General features: G+C 41.8%; 2 protein-coding genes across 2 annotated transcripts; both read right to left on the bottom strand.

Moving 5' to 3' along the window:
* Positions 1 to 1570: 1570 nt before the first annotated feature.
* On the bottom strand, positions 1571 to 16202 carry ampd1 (adenosine monophosphate deaminase 1 (isoform M)). The gene is made up of 15 exons (XM_076276759.1): positions 16075 to 16202; positions 10700 to 10865; positions 10352 to 10460; positions 9161 to 9326; positions 8566 to 8785; positions 6533 to 6662; positions 5133 to 5327; positions 4595 to 4726; positions 4347 to 4510; positions 4042 to 4168; positions 3645 to 3808; positions 3277 to 3397; positions 2679 to 2852; positions 2255 to 2365; positions 1571 to 1874 (listed from the first exon to the last, which is right to left on the bottom strand). Exons 1-15 carry the CDS (start codon positions 16091 to 16093, stop codon positions 1719 to 1721), a joined length of 2154 nt encoding a protein of 717 aa, XP_076132874.1. The 5' UTR covers positions 16094 to 16202; the 3' UTR covers positions 1571 to 1718.
* A 417-nt stretch (positions 16203 to 16619) lies between these two features.
* On the bottom strand, positions 16620 to 22664 carry nras (NRAS proto-oncogene, GTPase). The gene is made up of 5 exons (XM_076275664.1): positions 22407 to 22664; positions 19806 to 19935; positions 19530 to 19708; positions 18399 to 18555; positions 16620 to 18136 (listed from the first exon to the last, which is right to left on the bottom strand). Exons 2-5 carry the CDS (start codon positions 19914 to 19916, stop codon positions 18017 to 18019), a joined length of 567 nt encoding a protein of 188 aa, XP_076131779.1. The 5' UTR covers positions 19917 to 19935; positions 22407 to 22664; the 3' UTR covers positions 16620 to 18016.
* Between the last annotated feature and the right edge of the window lie 71 nt (positions 22665 to 22735).

Genomic DNA, 22735 nt, shown 5'->3' with positions numbered 1-22735 from the left:
GGATAATATCGATAAATAAGTTTGTATGAGATTTCATGCACTTTATTTGTGAGAAGATATTTTAGAGGTAATGTCCAAACTTTTTTCCAAGGAATTTCCCCAAATAACCCGGCCCAGTAGGAAATGACATATGGTGTTGAAACAATATCATTTTGGAATAATGCTCGTATCTCTCTGTTATTTTTTTTCTTTCGTGAAAAGAAAACCTGTCCCACAGCAGAGGTCATAGGGTCAAGATCTGCCTGACTTGGCAAAACAGCAGAGGTTTGCTGACTTCTTAATAACACTACTCCATCAGGTATGCCACCATTGACTGTAGCGAATTCCTTAGGGGTGACAGGAAGGCTAAACTTAGAAAGAAATTCTGAATAATTGATGAGAAAACCATTGTTGTTTATTAGTTGAGACACCAGAAGAATGTCATGGCTTACCCAATTATCCAGATAGAGAGATTTGTTTTTAAAAAGTATGTCTTTGTTATTCCATATTAAGTATTTGTGAGGGGAAAAATTATGTTTGTAGGCCAACGACCAGGCAAGGAGAACTTGTTTATGGAAATTAGCTATTTTAATGGGAATCTTCTCAACATTATAGTTGCACATTAAGAGGAATTTGAGGCCACCCACTTTAGAGAATATATGTTGTGGAATAAAGTTCCAAATAGAAGATGGATTATTCATGATTGACGAAGCCAGTTTATCTTAAAAGTATTGTTTAGAGACATAAAATCAAGAAAATTCATACCCCCACAAGAGTTGGTATTCATTAAGCCTCTTCTATCCGTTTTTCTGAATGAGTTAAGAATATACAACAACAACAACTCCTTAGTTTTTTCAACCAACCCCAAAGCCATAAAGACTGCACTCCTCCTCTTTCCACCTTTTAATTTTTATTATTATTCCTTTTTTTTATCATTTTTACTTATGTTGACTATTCTTTTGTATTGTCTTACTCGTCACTGTGTTTATGTGTCTTTATCTGATTGTACCCTGGATATACCTCTAATAATAAAAAAAAAAGTTATTGACAAAGAAAAAAAAAAAGAAAAAAAAACCCTGCCGATGTCTGGAGGAGTGGTTTGCGACAACGTGCAATAAAAGTGTGACGCCATCTACGTCTGATAAAGTTGGGCAAAAAAGCCTGTATCACGGAATGTTTTGTAGTTTAAGTTTAAGACTAAGCAAGATTTATTTAACAATTCTATTTCACACCAATTGCTTTTCATGTTTGTGTTTGCCTGTTATGTGCGTTAAAGAAATAGGCGATTTTGGATCAAACAAGTTGACTAGATTGATCACTATGACTGACAAATTGTGCATTCCATCTTGTACCCTTTTTTAAAATGCTTTGTAAAAATTCTACATTGGCAAGAACCAAGCTTAGACTACCCCTGCATTCCCTCTTAATAATGGCCTAAAGCCTAGTAAGAGTGAGTGGTGTACAAGACTAGAGGCTTTATAGATGACAAGAAGGACCATTTTTAATTGGTTAAGCATAACCGAAGGTCCAGGAATTTCTCTTTTTTTCTTTCTTGTGAAAGGAAGATTCAGCACACACATGAAATCACTTTTGTACCACATTTCTTTATTTTCATTTGAGCTAATTTCATGTCTCTGAGTTTTGTTCAGCAGTAAACTTGTTATTACTTTAGTACCTGTATGTATGTAACAAAGAAGACCAGTGAAAGGAGACCAAATTGTCATCACTGTGTGGGCCATTTAGTCACCCTTCAGGCACTCCTGGATTAGGTTGAGCTCGTATGTCAGTGTCTCATAGCGGTACGCCATCCTGATCTGGGCCACGTTTGTTTTGCGAATGTCGTTGCCTTCAGGACCTTCCTTAAAGAAGTTTTCACCAAGGAAGTGTTTCTTCTCCTGATGAAAAAGATGCATGAAAGGTGATGAGTGCTAAGACACCAATCCAGCTGAGGCTTTATACATCCTATGTCAATGCTACAAATTCTTCTCAGGCAGCACTGTACAACTTGAGTCATAACATTGCATTAGTGTGTAGTGTGTATGTGCAGTAACAAAGTGAAAAGCATTTAGTGCCATAGTCTATGGTCTAGTCTAGTCTCTCAGCTGAGAGATCTTTCATAGTTCCATCAGTATCTCAAAATGTCTTGGCATCAAAGAAATTCTAGTATGTTTGGAGTTTAATCGTGAATATTAAATAAGCTCTGGTCATACTGCTTCTCAGGTGAAATCCTGTATGTCGTGTTTTTTGCATAAGAGTTCACAGGAGGATGCCCCACCTGTAAGGACAGGCCACTCTGAATCACACTGTTCCTGGCAATCTCACACATGTCGCAGGTGCTGAGTTTGAACACCTGAGCAGCGATGGCATACTCCTCCATCAGGGGCTCCTAAAGCCACAAAGTAACACAATTTAGGGTTTTCCCCCATACAACTCAACTACTGTAAGCCTTATTTGACAAATAATTACTGATATATACTAAATCTGCAAAATAATAAGTGTTGCTGTTATAGAGATGCCGCTGTAATAGGTCATTTAGATCATTTTATGTGGTAAAATGCACGTTTACATGCACTGAGTGATTTTACATCACTCAACATCTCATATTCGATACTCAATGTATGCTCATATTACATTGAAAAAGAAATCCATACAACTTTACACATCCATGCATTCTGAATGAGACAATAGCAAGGCCCAACCTTAGTGTAGTGGAACTGCATGGGGTCATCAGTGGACAGCGAAATCATCAGGCCCTTCTTGAGGAACTCCAGCAGTGGGTTTTTGGCATACTCGAGGAACAGGCTGTTGTTGCTCAAAGGAGACATGGCAATAGGGATCTGAGCCAGGAAGTACAGGTACTGCAGCACTGGACTCTGCAAGAGAGACAACAGGAAGATTAAACATAAAGGGTCATCGGCTGTGTGAGCCTGTAAAGCATGTGTTTATGTAAAGTATATATGTGTCTATAGCACTCTATACACAAACAAATGTGCCTGTATGTGAGCACGTGCTAAGGGTGTGTGAAGCCATGCTGTCAAGGCCGTGAGATGAGAATATGTTGTCTTTGTGCATCTGGGTGCATGTCCAGTGCATTGGCACAGGAATTCCTTTGTCTGGGACCATGACAGATATATAAGTGTGACTGGTTGACACCACTGGAAATCTGTTAAGCATGCGATGCAATGTGTGTGCATATGTGTGTACAACTGCCCCCTTGAGAGTGTGTGTGTGTGTGTGTATGTGTGTGTGTGGGGTAATGTGTATGTGTTGTGTGAGCGTGTGCCTGTGCTTACTGACCTTCTTCAGGTTGAGGCCGTGAGAGATATTGTCAGCAGTCATGAAGCAGGCGAGCAAGTGAGTAACAGCTCCAGCCTCTCCACAGTGGGGCCTGAACTGGAATGTGTTCATTCCCCTCTCCCTGCAAAGCACACATACACCATGTGTTATATTCACACTGGCATCTCTAAATCTTACCCAACAAATCTAGACACCAGCGACAAAATAACATGCACAACATACAGTAACATAATGTCAACTTTATTAAACACATAGGCCTATACATTTAATTTCAGCTAAGAATATCTAAGCTGATGTGTTTAAGTATAACGTATAATTCATGTGTGAATCAAACTGCAAACTGTAATATCAGGGTGTGGGATACTCACTTGCGCAGTTGGTTGATGTACGCAATGTTGGCATACATGTAGTAAATGTAGTAAGTATAGGATGGGTTTTTCACAATTTCCCACTCGTCAGGCTTGGGGCTCTTGGTGGAGAACATGTGTCCACTGTGCTTGGACTCATCATCCACACTGTCAAAGGCTGTGACCTGCAGAGAGAGTTAGGGAATGGATACAACTGGACAGTGTCATGTCCTGCATACTCATCAGTAATGTTTGCTAGCAAGGAAGACTTCCTTCCTCTTCCTTCAGTGTTCAGAAACCTTTCAAAAGCTTTTCTGGATAGTGGACAGTGTTCTTTTTTTTTCTCTCATGAAGAGTGTTGTACACTGACAGAGATGTAATGTCATGAAATGACAAATAATATGATTTAATGACTCACGTGTTTAAGGAAGACACTGAGTTCTGGGTTAGCATGGGGTCTTAAGGTAGCCTCAATGACAGGCAGGAAAATATTCTCCAGACATTTTCCGAAGTGAGGTACAAAGTCCCTTCCTCTGAACACGTCACTAAAACACCATACAACCCACAGTTATCATCAATAAAACTAAATGTAAATCCATATTGTGAAATGAAATGGATTAACAAACAATGAAATTACACCAGTATCATTTCAGTACTTGACCATAAATTACTGAAATGATCAACAAGTCATCAGTGTTGCATTAGAGGACAAAAACAACATACTAGATTCTAGGCACTTGAATCATCCACTTGAGGTTGGGGGAGAACACTCTGTGCTTGTTGAACCAACTGGCGAGCTTGGTCCACTCATCAGCTTTGCAGCCATAGATGGACAGACGGGGCTCGGCATATTGGTACTTAGCATCTTCAAGGTCACTAGCCACTTCCTAAGTTGGAGAGGTCAAAGTTGATGATGTGGTTCAGCTTCTCCAAATGAGTTTTAAAGTGACGGATGCTCGAGTACGCATTACCTTGATAATGGTAGCGAAGTACTCTCCACTAATATGATTCTCAGTCTTCATGTAGAGATCACGCAGCTCACTGGCTCCCACGGGGTTGTACTTTGCATTGAACTTGTCAAAGCGCTGGAAAGTTTGTCTGCCCTAAGAAGGAAAGAGTAGACAGCGGCTTAGGATACCGTTGTTGTGTGTTGTGTGTGCACACCTCATCCCGAATTCTGATAGTTGCTGACAAGAACGCAGTAAATGAGAGCAGTAATCACTCAGTGGGACACAAGCATTTGTCACGTATGTGAGTAAATAAATAACTAGGTTTCTCTGTTTCATGTAAATGGCAATTCAAAATATGATCAATCCCGGTATAAGCCTCATAATAATAAACATCATTACTGATGTGCATGTAAACATGATCAATGTAATAATAGTTATGGAATGGAATAAATACTGTATGCCTGTAAAATGGCTCTCATTTACTCTCTCTCTCTCTCACACACACACACACTTGCACATAGACATACATATGGACACTGTTGCAACTGTGCAGACTTACAGCATGCACATCCAGTGAGTCCACGGTCAGGTCATAAGGATGCATTTTGAGGTGAACAAACAGCTCCTTCAAGGTGACTTCTTTGCCCTTCAGCTTGTGCACCACACGGTCACAGTCTTCACGGTAAGACTTCTTTATGAAGCGAAGCAGATGCTTCTGGTTCATGCAGGCAGCTGCGTGGATGTGGGTGTCAACCTGCCCAACGGATAAAAGGACAAAGCCAAATGGGAAACAGAAGAAAAAGGTGTCACCTTCATCTGTATCTTGCTGGTATCCTGCACCCTGTCCGGCAATTAATCTAAGTTTTTTATTGGCTACAGACAATGAATGCTGTTGTATTCTGTGTCATGTGTAATATAGTATTAATTTAGCTTGCTTGTTGCCCCCAAATAACAAAAGGAATTTAACATCTTTACTGTGTACTTTGCAGTGGCGATTGCTGCTCTTTGGAACAGGGGAAGCTCTGATAAAAAATGGTAAATTATTAAATTAATATTATTAAGGTGCTATATTGTTCTTTGAGGGCAAAAAGTATCCCAAACAGTAGGCTATAGAGTTGGCATGGCAGACATGGCATAATGTAGCCTACACCGTTTTATAGCGCGCTACCTAATTTAGCCTAAATACACAACTGGAACAAAAGCAAGTCACAAACTCTGTAATTCCACATTACGGTTTTATTTACAGTATGCTATTTACAAAGACAAATTGAAACCGACTGTATTGCTCCCAAATTATGAGAATTTGAGCTGCAACTTGCCTTGTCTCTCGACTTCACCTGCTAACACTAACGTTAACGCATCCCTGCCTTGAACTTGAACCACTTCCTGTCAGATCGCGACATATGCTGTCAATCAAAAAGAGTCCAGCCTCTATGACGGTTCCTCCAATCATCATACAGAAGCTCGGCGTCCGGGCCATCCCACTGTCCCGTTCACTCCCAGAGACGCCGGGCTTCCCTGGAAATGACGATTTTGTGGCGTTTGTCCAATAAACATGTAGCTTTTCTGCACTGAGATCAGCCCACTCGGTAGTGCCATTGAAAGTCCAGTGAAGCCGAGCGTCTATGGGTTTTTGCATGGTTTTTTTTATGGATCGCGTCGTCACAGCAATGTATTACGGGTGCAAAATCACGATAAATGACCGGCAAAACCTTATTGCTGAACAAACTAGCCATGAAGATTAACATGTTTTCAGCATGTTCTAGTTGGAATAGTAGGCTAGAAGCTAATGTAATAGTGTTATTTGATGCGATTTTCCGTGATATTTTAGAGGAGGCTGAGCTTCCCCTGTAGTCTTAGAGCAATCGCCTCTGGTACTTTGTATAAAAGCATCAGCTAGAAGACCAACTATAAATGTAAATGTGAAATGATACGGATGACACTGCATGAACTGCGCACCTTTCTGGTGTTGTAGAAGTCTCTGTGGGGGTTGTTCTTCAGCTCTTTCAGCTCCTCCATCTCATTCAGCATCTCATGCACGTTGAACTTGGACATCAGGAACTTCAGACGACGGTGAGTGTATGTCTTACTGCACAATATCCAATGGCAACATTTAAAAAGGGTATATTGTGTAACTTTATAGTGGTAAAATAACCTTTAAGTTCCAAGAATTGCAAATTGATCCATTAGGCATTAATGCAAGACACCATGCCCTTTGCATATTGGAAAATTTTGGTGTACTGTACCACCATTATAACACATACTAATCAGGGCTCCAGAGTGCGACCAATTTGGTCGCATATGCGACCTAATTTTTCAAAAGTGCGACTAAAAAAAATCGGAGGTCGCACCGGTGCGACCAGCTATTCGAGAGAGGAAAAAGTGTCCGCATTGAAACTCTACCTTTGGTTCCAATAATCGTGGTTTAAACGAATCACAGATAGTGAAGGGCGGGACCTCTCCTCTGATTGGCCGTGGCCCAGTGCCTGTGTGTAAATTTGAAAATGAGTGTGGTGCAGAGAGAGAGAGAGAGAGAGAGGTCAGAGACCCGTCAGATAAACAGAGTGGATGTAGTTGCATTACAGTGTGGTCACATAGGCCGAGATAAATGTACCCTCTCCCCACTGCCTTTCGGCGGCTGGCAGCAGCAAACCGATCAGACGAGCCCGAGATGATGATCAAGTTTATCGTTGCCTATAGGCCTAGTGAAACTTCCCTTCACCAAGTTCAGTCCGAAATAATTATTAACCAGAAAAATAGTTTGAACGTAAACCCGACGTACAGGAATGCCACTTGCGCCAAATTTATAGGAGTCATTGCAGATGAAAAGACATCTTAAAATTGCGAAAAATGCATACAAGGCCTTCGCGAACGACAGAGATACAGATATCGCCGAAAAGGAGTGCGTCATTGACCGCAGTTACATGCAGGGAGTAACCCGGTTTTCAACAGCAATATTCGTTTTGCGCGCGAGTTGTGTAAACTCATTCTGATGGCATCAATCAATTTAATCCAGTATTTGCCGCAAACCGAATATCGCTGCTACATTTAAAGCCCGAATATTCCCTGCATGTATAACTGTGGTCATTGTGTACGGTGAATTGAATGGACACATTTAGATCGAGCATGGCAAGTCATTGCAATAGCCTATAATATAGGCCTACCATTTCGTTGCTGCATTAACCATAGTGATGTTCTTATTGAAAATGTAAACATACTAAAATTAAAAAGTAAATTGCATTGTGGGACTGTGAAATGATTATTGCAATCATCATTGCAAAATCACATAAAAATCCCCCAGGCTACTTGGAACATCTCTTTAAATTGTGCTCAAATACATTTCTATGGAAGAAGCTAGCATGGCGAGCTGGTTTAGCCAAGGCCTAAAGATCATGAAGGATAGTATGTAAGACATTGAGCCATGAGATGTGCAGTTTGAAGCCCTTAAAAGACGTGCACTGTTAATTTAGTCACTGTTATTTTTATTTAATTCATCTTGAGATGTTTTAAGTTTACATTTCAGCTCAGTGAAGCACTTAAAGCACCAACACTTAATTAAGTTACTTTTCTTGTAGAATTGTAAATCATAAGTCATAGGACAACCTATATAGGACAGTAATTAAGAAAAAAAAAAGAACCTGCTGCGGTGTTAAATGCGATGTGGTTGAAAATTTGGGGGCACCTAACTTTTGTGCTGGTGCACCTAAGAAAAAAAGTTAGGCGCACCAGTGCAACCAGTGCAAAAAGTTAGTCTGGAGCCCTGCTAATTCTGATTGCAGGCATAATCTATAGGCAAAGGGTTTGATGATTCGCCTGTGATTTATCCTTCTGATTACTTCTTTGCTGTCAGATCTAGCATGAAACCATTTCCATCCTGAGGAACTGTCCCATCAGGTTCTGTATTGGATTTCTGCCTTTCATGAAAGAATCAGAGAACCTTTTCTTCCTCAGATTGTATTTAGACTGCGCAAGAAAGTTCAAGAAAACCTTACGTTGGGCCTTGAGCGATGAGAGCGATGAGAAAGTTCATATCGTCAATAAAGGTGGCGAGGTCAGGAAACGGCAGGCCAATGGACTCGTTCTTGTCGGAGGCCTGGGCGTCTTTGTAGACGCAGACGACACCATCCCGCATGCGTGCCACGTAGTTCAGGTCCTCGGGAAAGGACTTTGTCTCGAATGGATCTTCTCCAGCCTTGGGTGGAGCAGTGAACACTGAAACAGACATCAGAGATCATTTCAGTCTTATAGTAAATCAGCAAAAGTTTTGATCAGCACAATGGTGACAGTTTGCTACATAGGTTACAATGACAGCAACATATTTAAGAAAAAGTCAATTTTTTTGATCACAGAGATCAATAGTTGTAAATTTAAATTAAACTGATTTGAGTGCTTTCAGCGATTTCTGCGCTTTACCGCTTCACACCCAATGTGAAACAGACAGAGTTTCAAACAGAAACAGTACATTACATACATTTCCAAAGAGGCAGTATTTCTTATCATCCTGCTTGGACTAAGCTCTTTATTGTTTTTGTTCAAGGAGTCTCTGAGCACTGATACACTGAAGACCAAATTAATGCAGAGTTGTACCTGGGTGCACCTGGTCCTCAGGCTTCCAAGTCTTGCCTTCAATACGACACAGGTAATCAGAGACAGTGAAGGGGAAGCGCTGGAAGGCAAGCCTCATGTACTTCTCTCTGATGGACAGGGCACGGTACAGGCCTTTGCAAGACAGCTCAAAATCATCCATGGTCACCTGTAACAAGCAGATGCCGTGGATAAAGCTTTTGTGGAAGCTAAAACAAAACTATATATACATGTATATACTGTATATCCACTTCACTGAAGCATTAAAGGCACGATTTGGTCCACGATTTGGTTTTGGTTGAAAGTGTGATGATGTAGATGAGCTCAATCTCCAATCAAATTGCATCCCTTAATTGCCATGCTCCTGAAGCACTGTATTAAGTGGCTGGGAATGTTCATTGCTCAGCCAATGTTTGTTTCCCATTTAAAAAAAAAAAAAAGCCAGGGCTGTGTACAAACACCAGAGTTCCAGAGTGAATACAGTCAGAATACAGTGAAGAGCTATTCACTGAAGAAAACGTGTATGGTGTGAGAATCATGAATTAAACCTTTAAGTCTGCCTGTCTAGCTGTACTCCATAGAAAAAGCCGCTGTGAATTACAGAATTATATAAGAATGCATACAATTGCGTTAATGGAACAAATGGGCCTCACGTTTAATCCAACCAAGGGTGGAATAAAACCAAAATAATGGAAATCACTAGAATCTAAGAAAACATTTTCTGAGGATTTATGGAAAATGTAATGTATTTTACTTGTGTGACATGCTGCTGTGCAGTCATTTCACCATGTTCGCTTTTAAATGTCACTGACTCATCCCTGAAACTTAAGCCAGGACCAACCCCAGCTGGATTCTTACTTGAGGCTCTGACTGATCTATTCTCGTGCACTCTGTCCATTCCGATCAATGTCCCATGATTGAGAAAGACAGGCCTACTGTGTGTGTGTGTGTGTGTGTGTGTGTGTGTATTTGTGTTTGTGCAGGTATGCATGTTTGATTGTTTATGTATGAGTTGTGGTATGTGTATATGTTTGTGTGTATCTGATTTGTATGTATGTGCCTGTTTGAGAGAAAGTAAGAGAGTTATAATTAGATAGAAAGAGGAATGTAGATAGAGTGATTGACATACAGAAATATAAAGATAGGGAACCCTGTATGTGGAGAGGGTTGGAGGGAGATGGGGTCACAACTCACCCCAGTGGCAAAGTCTCCTATGATGGCAACCCTCTGGAAGTCAGGCACCTCCAAGTAGGTTGGCTTGTCCTCCAAGAGAACATCACGGGCACGGGACATCATCTTCTTCCTGGGAAAACAACAGAGTTATGACGCATTGGCAGGGAAACCTATGGGAAACTTAATGGAAAAGAATGCACAGATAGGATGTAATATAACATGGTGATATATGGCTAAACTTGATCCTAGAAATATATGACTGGTAGCCCTATAGACTTAGGCAAAAATGCTTTATATTCAGCGGTAACATTTTATTGATAGCCTACATATATTCACATCTGTTTTGTTTGTTAACTTATTGGTCTTCACCTCTTTTCAATGTTGTCATCACGTTGCAGATGCTTGGAGTGCTCCTGGTGGAGGATGGGGCAATCGTCCGCCACATCAAACAGAGAGACCTCATCACGAATGGTTTCATCCTTGGAGTCACATGCGAACACCTTTTCGGCAAAGGCACGCATGCTATCATCCGTCTCTGGGAACCACAAAAGAACAATAACTAGGTCATGACAAGCTGACTCAAAACACTGGTCAAACTGTGCTGCAGGCACCACACAGGCGGACAGACATTTTCCCTTTAAAAATAGCAAGACGATGAAAGCTGACACAGAATTTGAAATAAGAGCTCAGGAGGCTCTCCAGCTCATATTTTACACATACATATTCTTAGTTCAGCAGCCAGTAAACAAATATTGGAAGTGCACTAAACAAGCAATGTGCTGACGGAGTTGTTTACCTTTCAAAGTTCTCTACAATTATTCCATAACAGTATAAGGATGACTAAATTAACAATGAAATACATAGTCAAGCCTTTCACCTACCTGCCAATTTCAACTAAACAGCCTCACCAAAACACAACACAAAACCCAAGCCTATCCCTAGTCTCAAACTCTATCTATATTCATTAGGAGATAGTTTGCTAATACTGAAAGGATACATAATTATTATTTAAATAAAAATACATTACAAATAATAATCATAATAATAAGTAGGCTAAGGGATAACGGCAGCCGAGGTGTCCTGTTATACGGAATTAATGGACGAGGGCGAGTGGCAAAAAACTCCCCGATGCGCAGCGGAGGGGAGTTGCCTCCGCCCGACTGGACACACCTCGAAGGCCGTTATCCCGCTTATCACCCGGTTGTAAAGCAAAGGAAACACGCAGTTTCGTTTAAAAAGAAGCTCAAGTTCAGCTTGTTCACCTTCCATTGGGCAGCAATAGCATGGACAGTTAGCTTGTTTACAGTTGATTCGATTGTTGCGAAGCCTGCAACCGTAGTCCTATTATGGTTGTTATAGTTACCATTCATAAGCATTGATATAGACGGTGTCCTGTTATTCAGAATTAATAGCCACCCCACCAGCCAATCAGAAAAGAGTATTTCTTCTCTCCGGGTGATAAGTAAGGGATAACGGCCGCCGAGGTGTCCTGTTATACGGAATTAATGGACGAGGGCGAGGGGCAAAAACTCCCCGACGCGCAGCGGAGTTGCCTCCGCCCAAGTCCATTAATTCCGTATAACTGGACACCTCGAAGGCCGTTATCCCGCTTATCACCCGGTTGCCCACTGTAAACACGCGGTTCTGTTTAAAAAGAAGCTCACTAGTTCAGCTTGTTGTACAACTTTAGCATGGACAGTTAGCTTGTTTACAGTTGATTCCATTGTTGGGAAGCCTGCAACCAAAAGATTCTAGAGCGCTGCAACCGTCGTCCTACTATGGTTGTTATAGTTACCATTCACAAGCATTGATATGGAACGGTGTCCTGTTATTCAGAATTAAAGGCCACCCGCCAGCCAATCAGAAAAGAGTATTTATTCTCTCCGGGTGATAATAATAAATAATGTCCAATATGTATGCATCACTGTATGAATATGCACACAGAGTGCCTTCAAAGTAATCTAGTGCATGCTTTGTAGACAAGGTGCATAGGTCCTTTATGGCTGTGCATAGTGATGTCATCTCACCACTCTCCATAAGGAAAACATGCAGGGACGTACAAGACTAACAGTAGGGACACGTCGCTTGCACTGACTTGCAGCAATGCACACACAAATGAGCATGGTGAACATGTCACTAAGTCAAACAAAACACCAAACTAGTCATCTAAAGATCAACAACTCCTATTTATATTCACAATTTCATGCAGTTCTATCTAAAGATCTATCTATTTATTCGTCAACAACTCACACACTCATGGGACAACAAATAAAAGCATTGTATTTGTTTTCCCAAACATGTTCCATGTTTTCAGATTGAAGCAGTGCTTTCTAAACTGGACAGAATCTTAAACATTGCAGTCTGTTGCCGAAGGTCATACTTACTCTTATCTGAATATCAAGTCCCAAGAGAAAAAGTGGAGGATCCCCGAAACAGAGCAAATAAAGAGACAAGGATGTTAGGCATTGGATTAATGGGTTAAAGACAGTGGGTGATGGATTTATGGATTATTAATTGACATTATGAACAATTAATGAACATTAATGAGCAATTATGAGGATCTATTCTTAGGATTCTACGCCCCTAAGGGGATGTGCTCACGCAAAACTTTATGTGCGCACATGAAAGTTTCATGTGAAAAGGTTTTGTGTGCGCACATTAAACGTTCATGTGCTCACGTGAAACTTTCATGTCCGCACATGAAAGTTTCACGTGCACACAAGAAAGTTTCACGTGAGCACATGAAAGTTTCAGGTGAGCACATGAAAGTTTCGCGTGAGCACATGAAACTAAACTTTAGATTTTTTTTTTGCTCATGTCCCCTTAGGGGCTCCGTAGGATTCCATATCAATTGTGGAAAAATAAAAATCTGTTTTACATTTAACATAACATTTCACATTTGTCTATTTACAATAAATGCTAGCAAAAACTGTTAATTAAATGTCATGAATTCATAAGAAGATATGGGTGTGAAGGGGAAGAAATGAGTCATCTTAGATAAGTTAGGATACACAAGGGGGGGAGGGGGGGATGGATGGATGGATAGATGGATGGATAGATAGGTAGGTGGAAAGACAGGATGGCAGGTGAAGAGAGATAGTCATGCAGAGCTGAGTTCCCACATGATTCTCTGACAATATGGTCAAACTAAACAGACATTCTTTGAGGGATCAAACAAGACAGATGTGGACACAAAGAGCATCTTGTTTGTGGAAAGAATGTAGATCACTGGCTTCTCGTGGTCCATGGCGCGCACAGAAAGGCATTTATTCATTTATCTGTTCACTCTTTCAAATGCACTACTGTTAGCCTCAGCCAAGGCTTGACCCTGTAGCAGAGCCATAACATTGGATGATGGCATTTTGGACAGGAAAGAAACCATGATTATAAATACATGCACTCAAACATGAAAAGCAAAATTGATGTGAACAATAAATGTGTAGGCCTACCTCTATTCTTCAAATGCACATGCACATACACACACACTCAGTGTGATGTGTTGGTAACTCTACTACACTACTACTCGAGCTGGGGGGTCATAGCATTTCTACAGTGTGCCAGGTCAACTGTGGAGCCCCGAGAAATAAATAGCACTTATTCTATCCATTGGATAGAATACAGAGAATGGGAGTATAATGGACGGTGACTCCCATCCCCATGACAAGCATAGCTCCAACTCAACGCCTCGACGATGAGGATGATGCCAGGCCCGTGAATACTTACTTGGTGCCTTTCCTTCTTCTCCTGTTGGGTTGGAAGGCCCACAGTGTTGTGGGGGGCAGAATTCCGAATACAGAGGACAACAAAACAATGTGTTGGAACACCTCGGTAGAAAGTCTTTTCTCGCCATGTACGTTCATGCTACATATTAATTGTTTTTTTAGTTGAGGAGGAAGTTATAAGGAGCCATTAACACTGACGCCAGTTACATTTCCAAGACTGTAACTCTTTGGTTTGTTAGAAAAGCCACAGGGACACTGATTCAATTAACTCTGACCTTAATAAACCTTAATAAAGTCTATCAGATTTCATGATTGTAATGGACAGCCTCCAAAAGCCATTCATGTGTTTACAAGCTGCCTGAAATATTATTTTACACCGTTTCGCCACCACCAGTGTCCTGTCTCTTTCCACCCTCTCTCTATCTATCCTTCACCCTCACCCCATGACATTCAGTATGTGCCTAGGTTTTCCACTCTTAACAGATAGGGCTTCTATTTTTACCCCTCGGGGCAGAAGAAAAGGTCTCCAACGGTCTCCATCAATGTGATAACTTCTCAGAAGTGCTGAGCAATTATGATGAGGGCTTCCTTTCATCGACAGCCGTAGACTATGGCACTAGGAGATGAGTTGATACAAATCAATGTTTGTGTTGGAAATATGAAGAGCCTTTTCATCCTTGCACCTTTTCGTTCACTGTCATAGACTTAAGGAAAGAAAGACTTGTATTCTTCAATGGGAAACACGAATGCAAAGCTGAGATCATGTAACAGTCCACTATGAAAAGAATAATATCACACCTCAAATAAAGTACCACACCCCCCCCCCCCCCCCCGAAATATTTTTGTTTAGAACACATATGACATACGCTCTAGAATTGAAGAAATATTATGAGGTCCCTATATTGAAACACTGTCATCAGCATCTGAGCTGCCAGGCCAAAGACTCGTGGGGGCTTGCCTCATGGTGGGCATTGGGCGCTGGCTGGCCCAACTTAATCCCCTCTGCTCTGGTTTCGCTCCACACACAGACAGGTGGAATCAGTCATATGTCATGGTCAACCTTTTCATTTCAGCACAGCTGTTCTGGGCATCAGCTGTGATGGGCACCGTGGTAAAACATGGCACACGAGTAACCTATCAGGGTTTTGGTCATGGTCTTGGATGAAGATCACACCCTCACAAATACTCTCTCTTAAATACACACACACACACACACACACACACTAACACACTCCAGCAGGTGTATCTTTTTTTTTAAATGCTGCCCCTTCAGTCACAAGCCAGACCAAATCACTCAAAAAAGAAGCTAATATTTGTGATCTCAGCTTCAGGCAGACAAACAGTTCAAGCTTTGTTCATGAGGGTGGGGCTAAGACAATCTATACATAGTTATAGGTGATTTGCAAGTTGAGCCAAGTAAAAAATATGCTTCAGTTTCACAGTCAAGGCTCAACCTGAACTGCCTCATATTTAACATTAAGAGGCAAGTAAAAACCTTTTGGGTTGATATTACTTACAATAGGATACAACAGCAGGTGTTACAGCAAGGTCTACTGAATAAAGCCACGGGTTTATTTTCATGTAATGAGAAGCCATTGAGTCCCTAGCTGACTGGATGGTGGTTTAATGACCGTAGTGCATCATACCAGTTGGTCTTGTCAGTAAAGCTGCAAGAGTTTGCAACAGCACATTGTCACTGGGCATTAAAAAAACGAACAATGTCTTGTCAAATAAGTAGAGGGGCAAAACTGAAGAAATGGATAAACCCTGTTTAGGAGTGACATAACCTATGTGAACACGGTCATTAGACAAATGCCATATCCTGCATTTCCAGACTTCGTTCCTAACTTCCCGTTGCAAGCTCCTTAGTTATAGCAGGTTACCTTCCATGAATAATCAGCATGTTCAGCAACTGAACATGCCAACACGCACAGTGCACAGTCTTTAAATCAACTCAACTCTTACAGTGGAGTCTGCTTGGCCATGGAGTGGACGAGCCACAAACACAGGCGGTGGACTCACCTGGCATTAACTTGGACATGTTGACAGCGGTTCCCTATCACGCACACTCTGCCTGAGGACTGGGAGTTAGTGCACTGCTGGTCAGGCACGGAGTCGAGACAGCGGGAAAGTGTGGCACATGGCATCGTTCGGGGGCATTATGAAGCATGGCCCTGCCCGGGGTAACCAGAGACACGCACCACCTCACTGGATATGATCTCCATGGCCAGGAGATCCTTGTGACCACAATGCTATTTTTAAGTCTGGGGCCTGCCATGCCCAGGCTCCCCACTCACAAGCACTATTGCCAAGGAAAAGGAGGACTGCCAGAGAAAATTGCATAACAGTCACTATGTGAAATACATATAAACACATTTTAAATATTTAGTCATACTCTATTGTGATCAAAAAGTATCTGTTTTACATAATATCAAGAGAGATATGAGACCTCCATGCATGAGAATACACTTTGTCTCCTGTCCATACATTTCACAGTGTTTTCACCTCTTCAAGATAGCTGGCTTATCCAATAACCAATTGTTGCAAATAACACACTGTACAAAACATTTCTTAGAATTAATTTACTGAAAACAAAAGGCGCATTATATCCATGACACATTTTTACAAAATCAAGTTGACAGGATGCAATCATTTCCCACCCAATGCAAAGGCACAGGCAGACCAGTTTCAGCCATGGACTGTATAAAAAGTCAAATATACAGTCATCGGTTTCAGCACCTCAGCATAGCTACATGCTTTTTGTGTCCATGTGTGGAATTGGAATACTGACCCCTTGACCGTATGGCAACATTCTGGCTTCTCTCATCTCATAGAATAACACAAGAGTAATAATGCTCAATTTAAAAAAAAAATCTCAAACTAAAACCACTGTCATGATTGAAAAGACTTCTCTTTAACAAATAGTCACCTGACGTGTGCATCATGTCTGAAACTCACAGCACTAGCATAGGAAATGTTGGACATTTTGATCATTCCAGTGGGTTTCTGTTGAAAGATTTTGATGAAACAGTACAACAGGTTTTTTAATCACATGTAGTGCTATGCCATTGGAGGCTGCACTGAAATGCTGGAGAAATGCTGTATTTTACACTATTGTGATCTTGAAGCTTCCAATTTCCCTGTGGGCATATTATAAAGTACTGATGACTATCATTTTTCCTGGATATATTAGTTGTGACAGATGATCCCGCTTCCGATAACCCCTCCAAACTGCCGCCATTAACCACACAGTACAACAGGACGAAATCCATGAAAGAAATGCAGATAAGGTGAAGAAAAGACGAAGACTGTCCAATCAGCAACAGGAAAAGGCACACGAGGGCCCAGCCAGCATCCAATGCTGTTTCTTCATCTCTGTTCCATCTGAAAAAAACACTGGTGTTTTCTTTTTAATCATTGTGTCTACTAATTCCCTCCCTCCCAGTCGAGTCTGTAAAATGCTTCTAGCTCCAGGAGGTGAAGCAGAAAACAAGAGCTTTTTGGTGGCAAAGGACACATTGAGAAACAGTGAGGTTTGAGATGGAACACACTGCCTCTAGCAGCACGCACGCACGCACGCACACACACACACAGACACACACACACACGGCGAGTTGATTCCTGAGCTTTAACACAAAATCCCATAGGTGAAAGAGAATTTTGAATCCCCTCACACACATTCAGTAAAAGACGCAGGACCAAACTGTTTTGTCAGCACGTCCGATCCCCTTTCCAAGGAAGCAAAGGCAACGATCACACGAACTCTGCAATGCCCAAGGCAGAGCAGCAGGGGGCCTCACTGTAGAAACCTTTTGCTCCTTAAGAGACAGCCAAGTCCAAGTTGTGTGTGGAAACGCCTCCACTCACACACAAACTAAAAAGAAAAGTGCCAGGTCTCTTTCAGACCACCTGACAAATGCCCTGCTCGTTATGCCACGAAAAAAGTCTGATTGGTTGGTCCTGATCACATGACGGCACAGGAGACGCCCAGACAGCCCTGTTTGCGGTCCTCTCTGCTGTTGAGTTTCTTCATGCGGTAGTGGCGGATTTCTCGAACCAGTGTGTAGAAGGCGTCCTCCACTCCCTGGAGGTGGAGGGAGATGGAGAGAGGGGGAGGGAGATGGAGAGAGGGAGAGGGAGAGGGAGAGAGAGAGAGATTCAATGTTGTTCTTTGTCTCCATTGAAATAAACTGCATTCAAAGTCAACATCCATACAGAGACAGTTGATGATGTTCTAAAGAATATTTGATACATATTCTATTTTAACCCTTGACCTTGCAGTGTCAGGGAACATGTTCTAATAGCTCAAGTACTGTGGCACAGCTTGAGTTGTGAGATCAACTTACCTGTCTTGTCTTGGCTGAGGTTTCAACAAACTCGATGCCATAGCTTCTGGCAAGCTCCTGTGCTTGCTTTGTGTCTACAGTTCTAGCCAGATCACATTTATTACCCACAAGTACCATCGGGACATCATCAGAGTCCTTAACCCTCTTGATTTGTTCTCTACAAAAGAAGGGGGGGGGGGGGTCACAGAATTCACTATAGGCCAATTATGCAGCATTACAGAATAAGGATATCATTCAGGTAGGAACGCTAATCATGAACAACCCAATGAACTTTGCACTGAATTACTAGATGCTTTCAGATCTACGTGTCAGACTGGAGGTTCTGCGGATGTCAAACGATTGGGCCGTATATCTGAACAACATCACCAGTCATTTGGAAGTCCGAACTTAGCCGCCTGTTCTACTGCTCCCCTCCTAGTATTTCCGACGGACATTATGTAAATGAGTTTGTGTCTGAACGAAGCAGAGAACATGCAGAGATTTTGTTCATGTGCGTGTTCAACCTGGTCAACTACATGGAGATTCTGTTCATGTGCGTGTGTGTCGTTCACACATGTCAGCATAAGGTCCGCAGGTTAGCATCATGTCTGAATCACCTGAAGGGTCAGAACTCCATTTGACGAAGCTCCGCATGTACTGCAGAGGATGTATCTGAAAGCAGCTACTGAATGTGCTGGTTGTGTCACAGACAGTGCAGTGCAGTGCACTTCCATTACATACATCTCTAATATGAATGGAAAAGATTAATTAAAATGTTGATGCTGGCTCACTACTTAGCATATGCAGAAAATTCCAGCAGCCAAAGGGCAAGAACTCAACCCACTACTGCAAGTAAATGATAGAGACAAACCATTTAATTACAAAAAGGGTCAATCCACCTGTTCCCAATCCCACACAGTTGTTTTTATCACTTGTTTGATTCACTCAAACGGTCAGGTACCATTGATAAGACACATCCACAAGGCTGGACACTGAGCAGATAAGACACACCTACACACTTCTGTGGCCTCGATGGTAAAATAAGTTAAACTCTTCCTCTGACTAATACTTTCAGTTGATGAGGTGTAAGTCTAAAGAAGGCATAGAAGAGCTTATTAATAGCAAACACACTGACTCATTGCGGTTCCCTACCTGTACAGATGCACATCAGCAAAAGACTTGCTGTTGTTGATAGCAAAGACACAGAGAAAACCTTCCCCAGTCCTCATGTACTGGTCCCTCATGGCACTGTACTCCTCCTGTCCTGCTGTGTCCAGAATGTCCAGCAGACATGTCTCGCCGTCAATCACCACCTGCTTCCTGTACGAATCCTACTGACCAACAAAAAACAGTCGCGTTAACCAACAAATGCAAATGTGCTGTCTGTTGGACTTCAGTGCATTTTCGTTTTGTGTGACGCTGCTTTACCTCAATGGTCGGATCGTATTCATCCACAAAGTGGTTCTGGATGAGCTGGATGGTGAGTGCGCTCTTACCAACGCCGCCGGCACCGACCACCACCAACTTGTACTCAGTCATCTTTAACTTCTTGGTTTGTCTTCAAGAGAGAGAAAAATAATTTGTATGGGATCATTTATTCTCTGGCTTTAAAGGTGACCTGTGTAGGATTTAGTAGCATCTACTGGTGAGGTTGCCAAATTGCAACCAGCGGAATACCCCTCCCTTTCCAACATTGCAGGACAATCTATGGTGGCCGTCAATTCCCAGAACAACTCTATAAAGGCCCTCTCTCTAGAGCCAGTATTTTTGGTTTGCCCATTCTGGACTACTGTTGAAAAATGGTGGCTCAACATGGCAGACTGGATCTGCTTACTATGTAGATGTTGCCTAAAAGACTTATCTATGTGACCAATGTAATTTAAAAAAAGTCCTGACAAAATTTGACTGGTTACAAGAACAGACAAGTCTGTGTTTAAAACATCTTGAATTGCTCTTGGGCTTTCTGACAGTTCTGCAAATGCGTGAGTGGATATTATGTGCCAAGCACATTTGTGGAATGCCATCTTAAATGTCAAAGGTGTTCCCAGAGGACGACACGTAAGAGAGATGGAGTAAAAGAGATGAGTAAGGAGGCTGCAGCTTGGCACGGCAATAAGCACACGGTGCAGTTTCAATTTACCGCTGAAAGAATATGGACATTTTGTGAAATTGTTAGCTCTAGGGTGTATACATATTAGAATGCACTGAGGACAGTGCCTATCAACAACTCTGTCATATCACTGCAATAACATATCATGTAGCTGCTTTAAAAACAGGTGGTATAAACCATGCTGAATGACACTTTTTATTGTCATTGTCATTTTTTGAGGGAAAATATTTCTGTCCTTTAGATGAGCAGCTTCAAAGATGGATTTCGTACCATGGTGATGTACAGCCTATAATTTTATTATAGTCTTGAAGAGAACGCCTGTGCAAATAAGTGGTGGTAGAAAGTAAAAATGCAAATTAATGAATACATCCACAGATCCACACTGTGGATGTCTGCAGGTACATATGCACCAAAAGTGTCCCATGTGGCCCCTGGGTGCTTGAGGTGGGGGGTGGGATGTCCACCACCACAGTAGAGGGGACATGCCAAGGGTCTCCCCAACCCCTCATATCCAAGTCTCTGGTTCTTGGATTAGCTTTCAGTAATAAATCACACATTAACAGCTTTAAAAGCTGTCTCACTGTTGCCTCACAACACTGTGTGCTAAATAAACTGGCGTGACTCAAAACCAGCTGTTTTTTCTCAAATTATACAACCCCAACTGAAAGGGTTGATATGAATATGGAAGGAATAGCCTAATAGAACCTATAAAATGTAATTGCTTCCCTTCTGTGATGTAGGATTACCACTATTAAGTGGTATGAGATTTTAACCAATTACTTACAATTAGCCCATTTCACAAGATGGGGCCGCTGTGTAAATCAACTTCCTGTGGAAGAGCACTGTCCCATAGACAGCAAAAGAAAAGTCCACAGGAAAGACAGAAACAGGAAGACGTTTTACCCTGCCAATTAAGGTTATCCTTAACATCAATAAGGCCGGACACCTGGACACTGTGAAATTGGTCTGGTTTCATTGATTTGAAATTATTTCAATCATGAGGCAATGACTTCATCACGTAGTTTTGCCATCTGTTAGTACTCTGTTATTAAGTCTAATGACCTTTCAAACTTATCGTGAGAAATAAACTAAGATCTTAATTAACAAGGGACATCGGATTTTTTCCAACGTCGAAATTTCTCCGTTTTGTCCATGGAAAAGCGAGCTTATCTCTGCCTAAAGTACAGGATTTTTGCACCCCCTCGTGGACCTCCTTAAAAACCGATACGGTTCCAACTGATGGTGAAAACGTGACATATTCGCTTCTAAATTACGCTCGTTAACTTTGTATCAACTCTGGTAGCTAACAAAAATCTGAGCACAGGTCATGCCATGGTCATTCGTACATCAGATAAAGTGAACGTTTTGATATGACTTGCCAGTAAACGTTTGCATGTTGTGCAACTTGATTAACACAATTGACACTAGCACGTCCTTTGCTGGTGTGTAGTAAATGCAGTGAAGCCATTCAAAGAGAGCATTGGTTATGAGGTTTGCTGAACTAATCGTTTTTTCATTTTGAGTTGAACTCTACATCGAGTGCAAAAATGTTAGATGCATGGTCATCTCAGCTAACAACTGCCATTTTCCCCAAACACGTGTCCCAGAGACATAATGTGCCAGATACTTCGACCAAACAAATTTCGTACAGTCGACAAGTTGGTTTGCGAATGCAGTCAGCTGGGTTCGCATAATCCAACTGCTAACGTAAACTGAAGGGACTAAGTACCCGGTCAGGGTTAATTATTTAGGGCTTAACGTTACCTCAGTACCACATTAAGTAATGATTACGTGTGATTTAAGTACTGACTGCAGGGGATAGAAACAACACCAATCCTATTAACTGGTGCTTAAATACTCAAATAAATTACTTTTGTAAGAACACACCACTCGGGTGCGGAGCGGGGACGGAAACTCACCTCGTCGTCCGTCTTCGACGTAACTAGCAAGCTAGCTAAATATACAAATTAGCTGGAAACAAGTGGTGAGTGAGAGAGAGCCAATCCGTGATTCCACGACAACAAATCATGTATATTAGCAAACCGATAAAGAAAAGCAAACGAAGTACACGAGAACCCCCCCCCCCCGAGTAACCTTAATAAAAATATTTATGTTTTCCCCGCGAGCACAGTAGCCTTCGCTTCGTTAGCTAACCATGACAGTCTGTCACTTTTGACTTGTTTCGTTTAACTTCCTGGCTGGTTCAGGCAGACACACCCAGCTAGGTTAGGTCATCAGCGTCAGCTCT

This window comes from Alosa pseudoharengus, unplaced genomic scaffold (genome assembly GCF_046254945.1).
Source record: "Alosa pseudoharengus isolate Yale_2024_CS ecotype anadromous, Long Island Sound unplaced genomic scaffold, YU_APseudo_1.1 YU_APseudo_1.1_scf_9, whole genome shotgun sequence".
NCBI lineage: Eukaryota > Metazoa > Chordata > Actinopteri > Clupeiformes > Clupeidae > Alosa > Alosa pseudoharengus.
The sequence above is the reverse complement of the archived record's forward strand: the minus strand, read 5'-3'. Positions and strand labels throughout refer to the sequence as shown.

Coding starts and splice junctions, on each gene's coding strand:
- ampd1 (XM_076276759.1), bottom strand. Junction 8,786..9,160: donor TGAGGACCAGGTGCACCCAG/GTACAACTCTGC, acceptor TGTCTGTTTCAG/TGTTCACTGCTCCACCCAAG. Junction 2,853..3,276: donor ACGGCCTCAACCTGAAGAAG/GTCAGTAAGCAC, acceptor TCTCTCTTGCAG/AGTCCAGTGCTGCAGTACCT.
- nras (XM_076275664.1), bottom strand. CDS start 19,916: ATGACTGAGTACAAGTTGGTGGTGGTCGGTGCCGGCGGCGTTGGTAAG. Junction 19,709..19,805: donor AATACGATCCGACCATTGAG/GTAAAGCAGCGT, acceptor GTTGGTCAGTAG/GATTCGTACAGGAAGCAGGT. Junction 18,137..18,398: donor CCTCAGCCAAGACAAGACAG/GTAAGTTGATCT, acceptor CTCCACCTCCAG/GGAGTGGAGGACGCCTTCTA.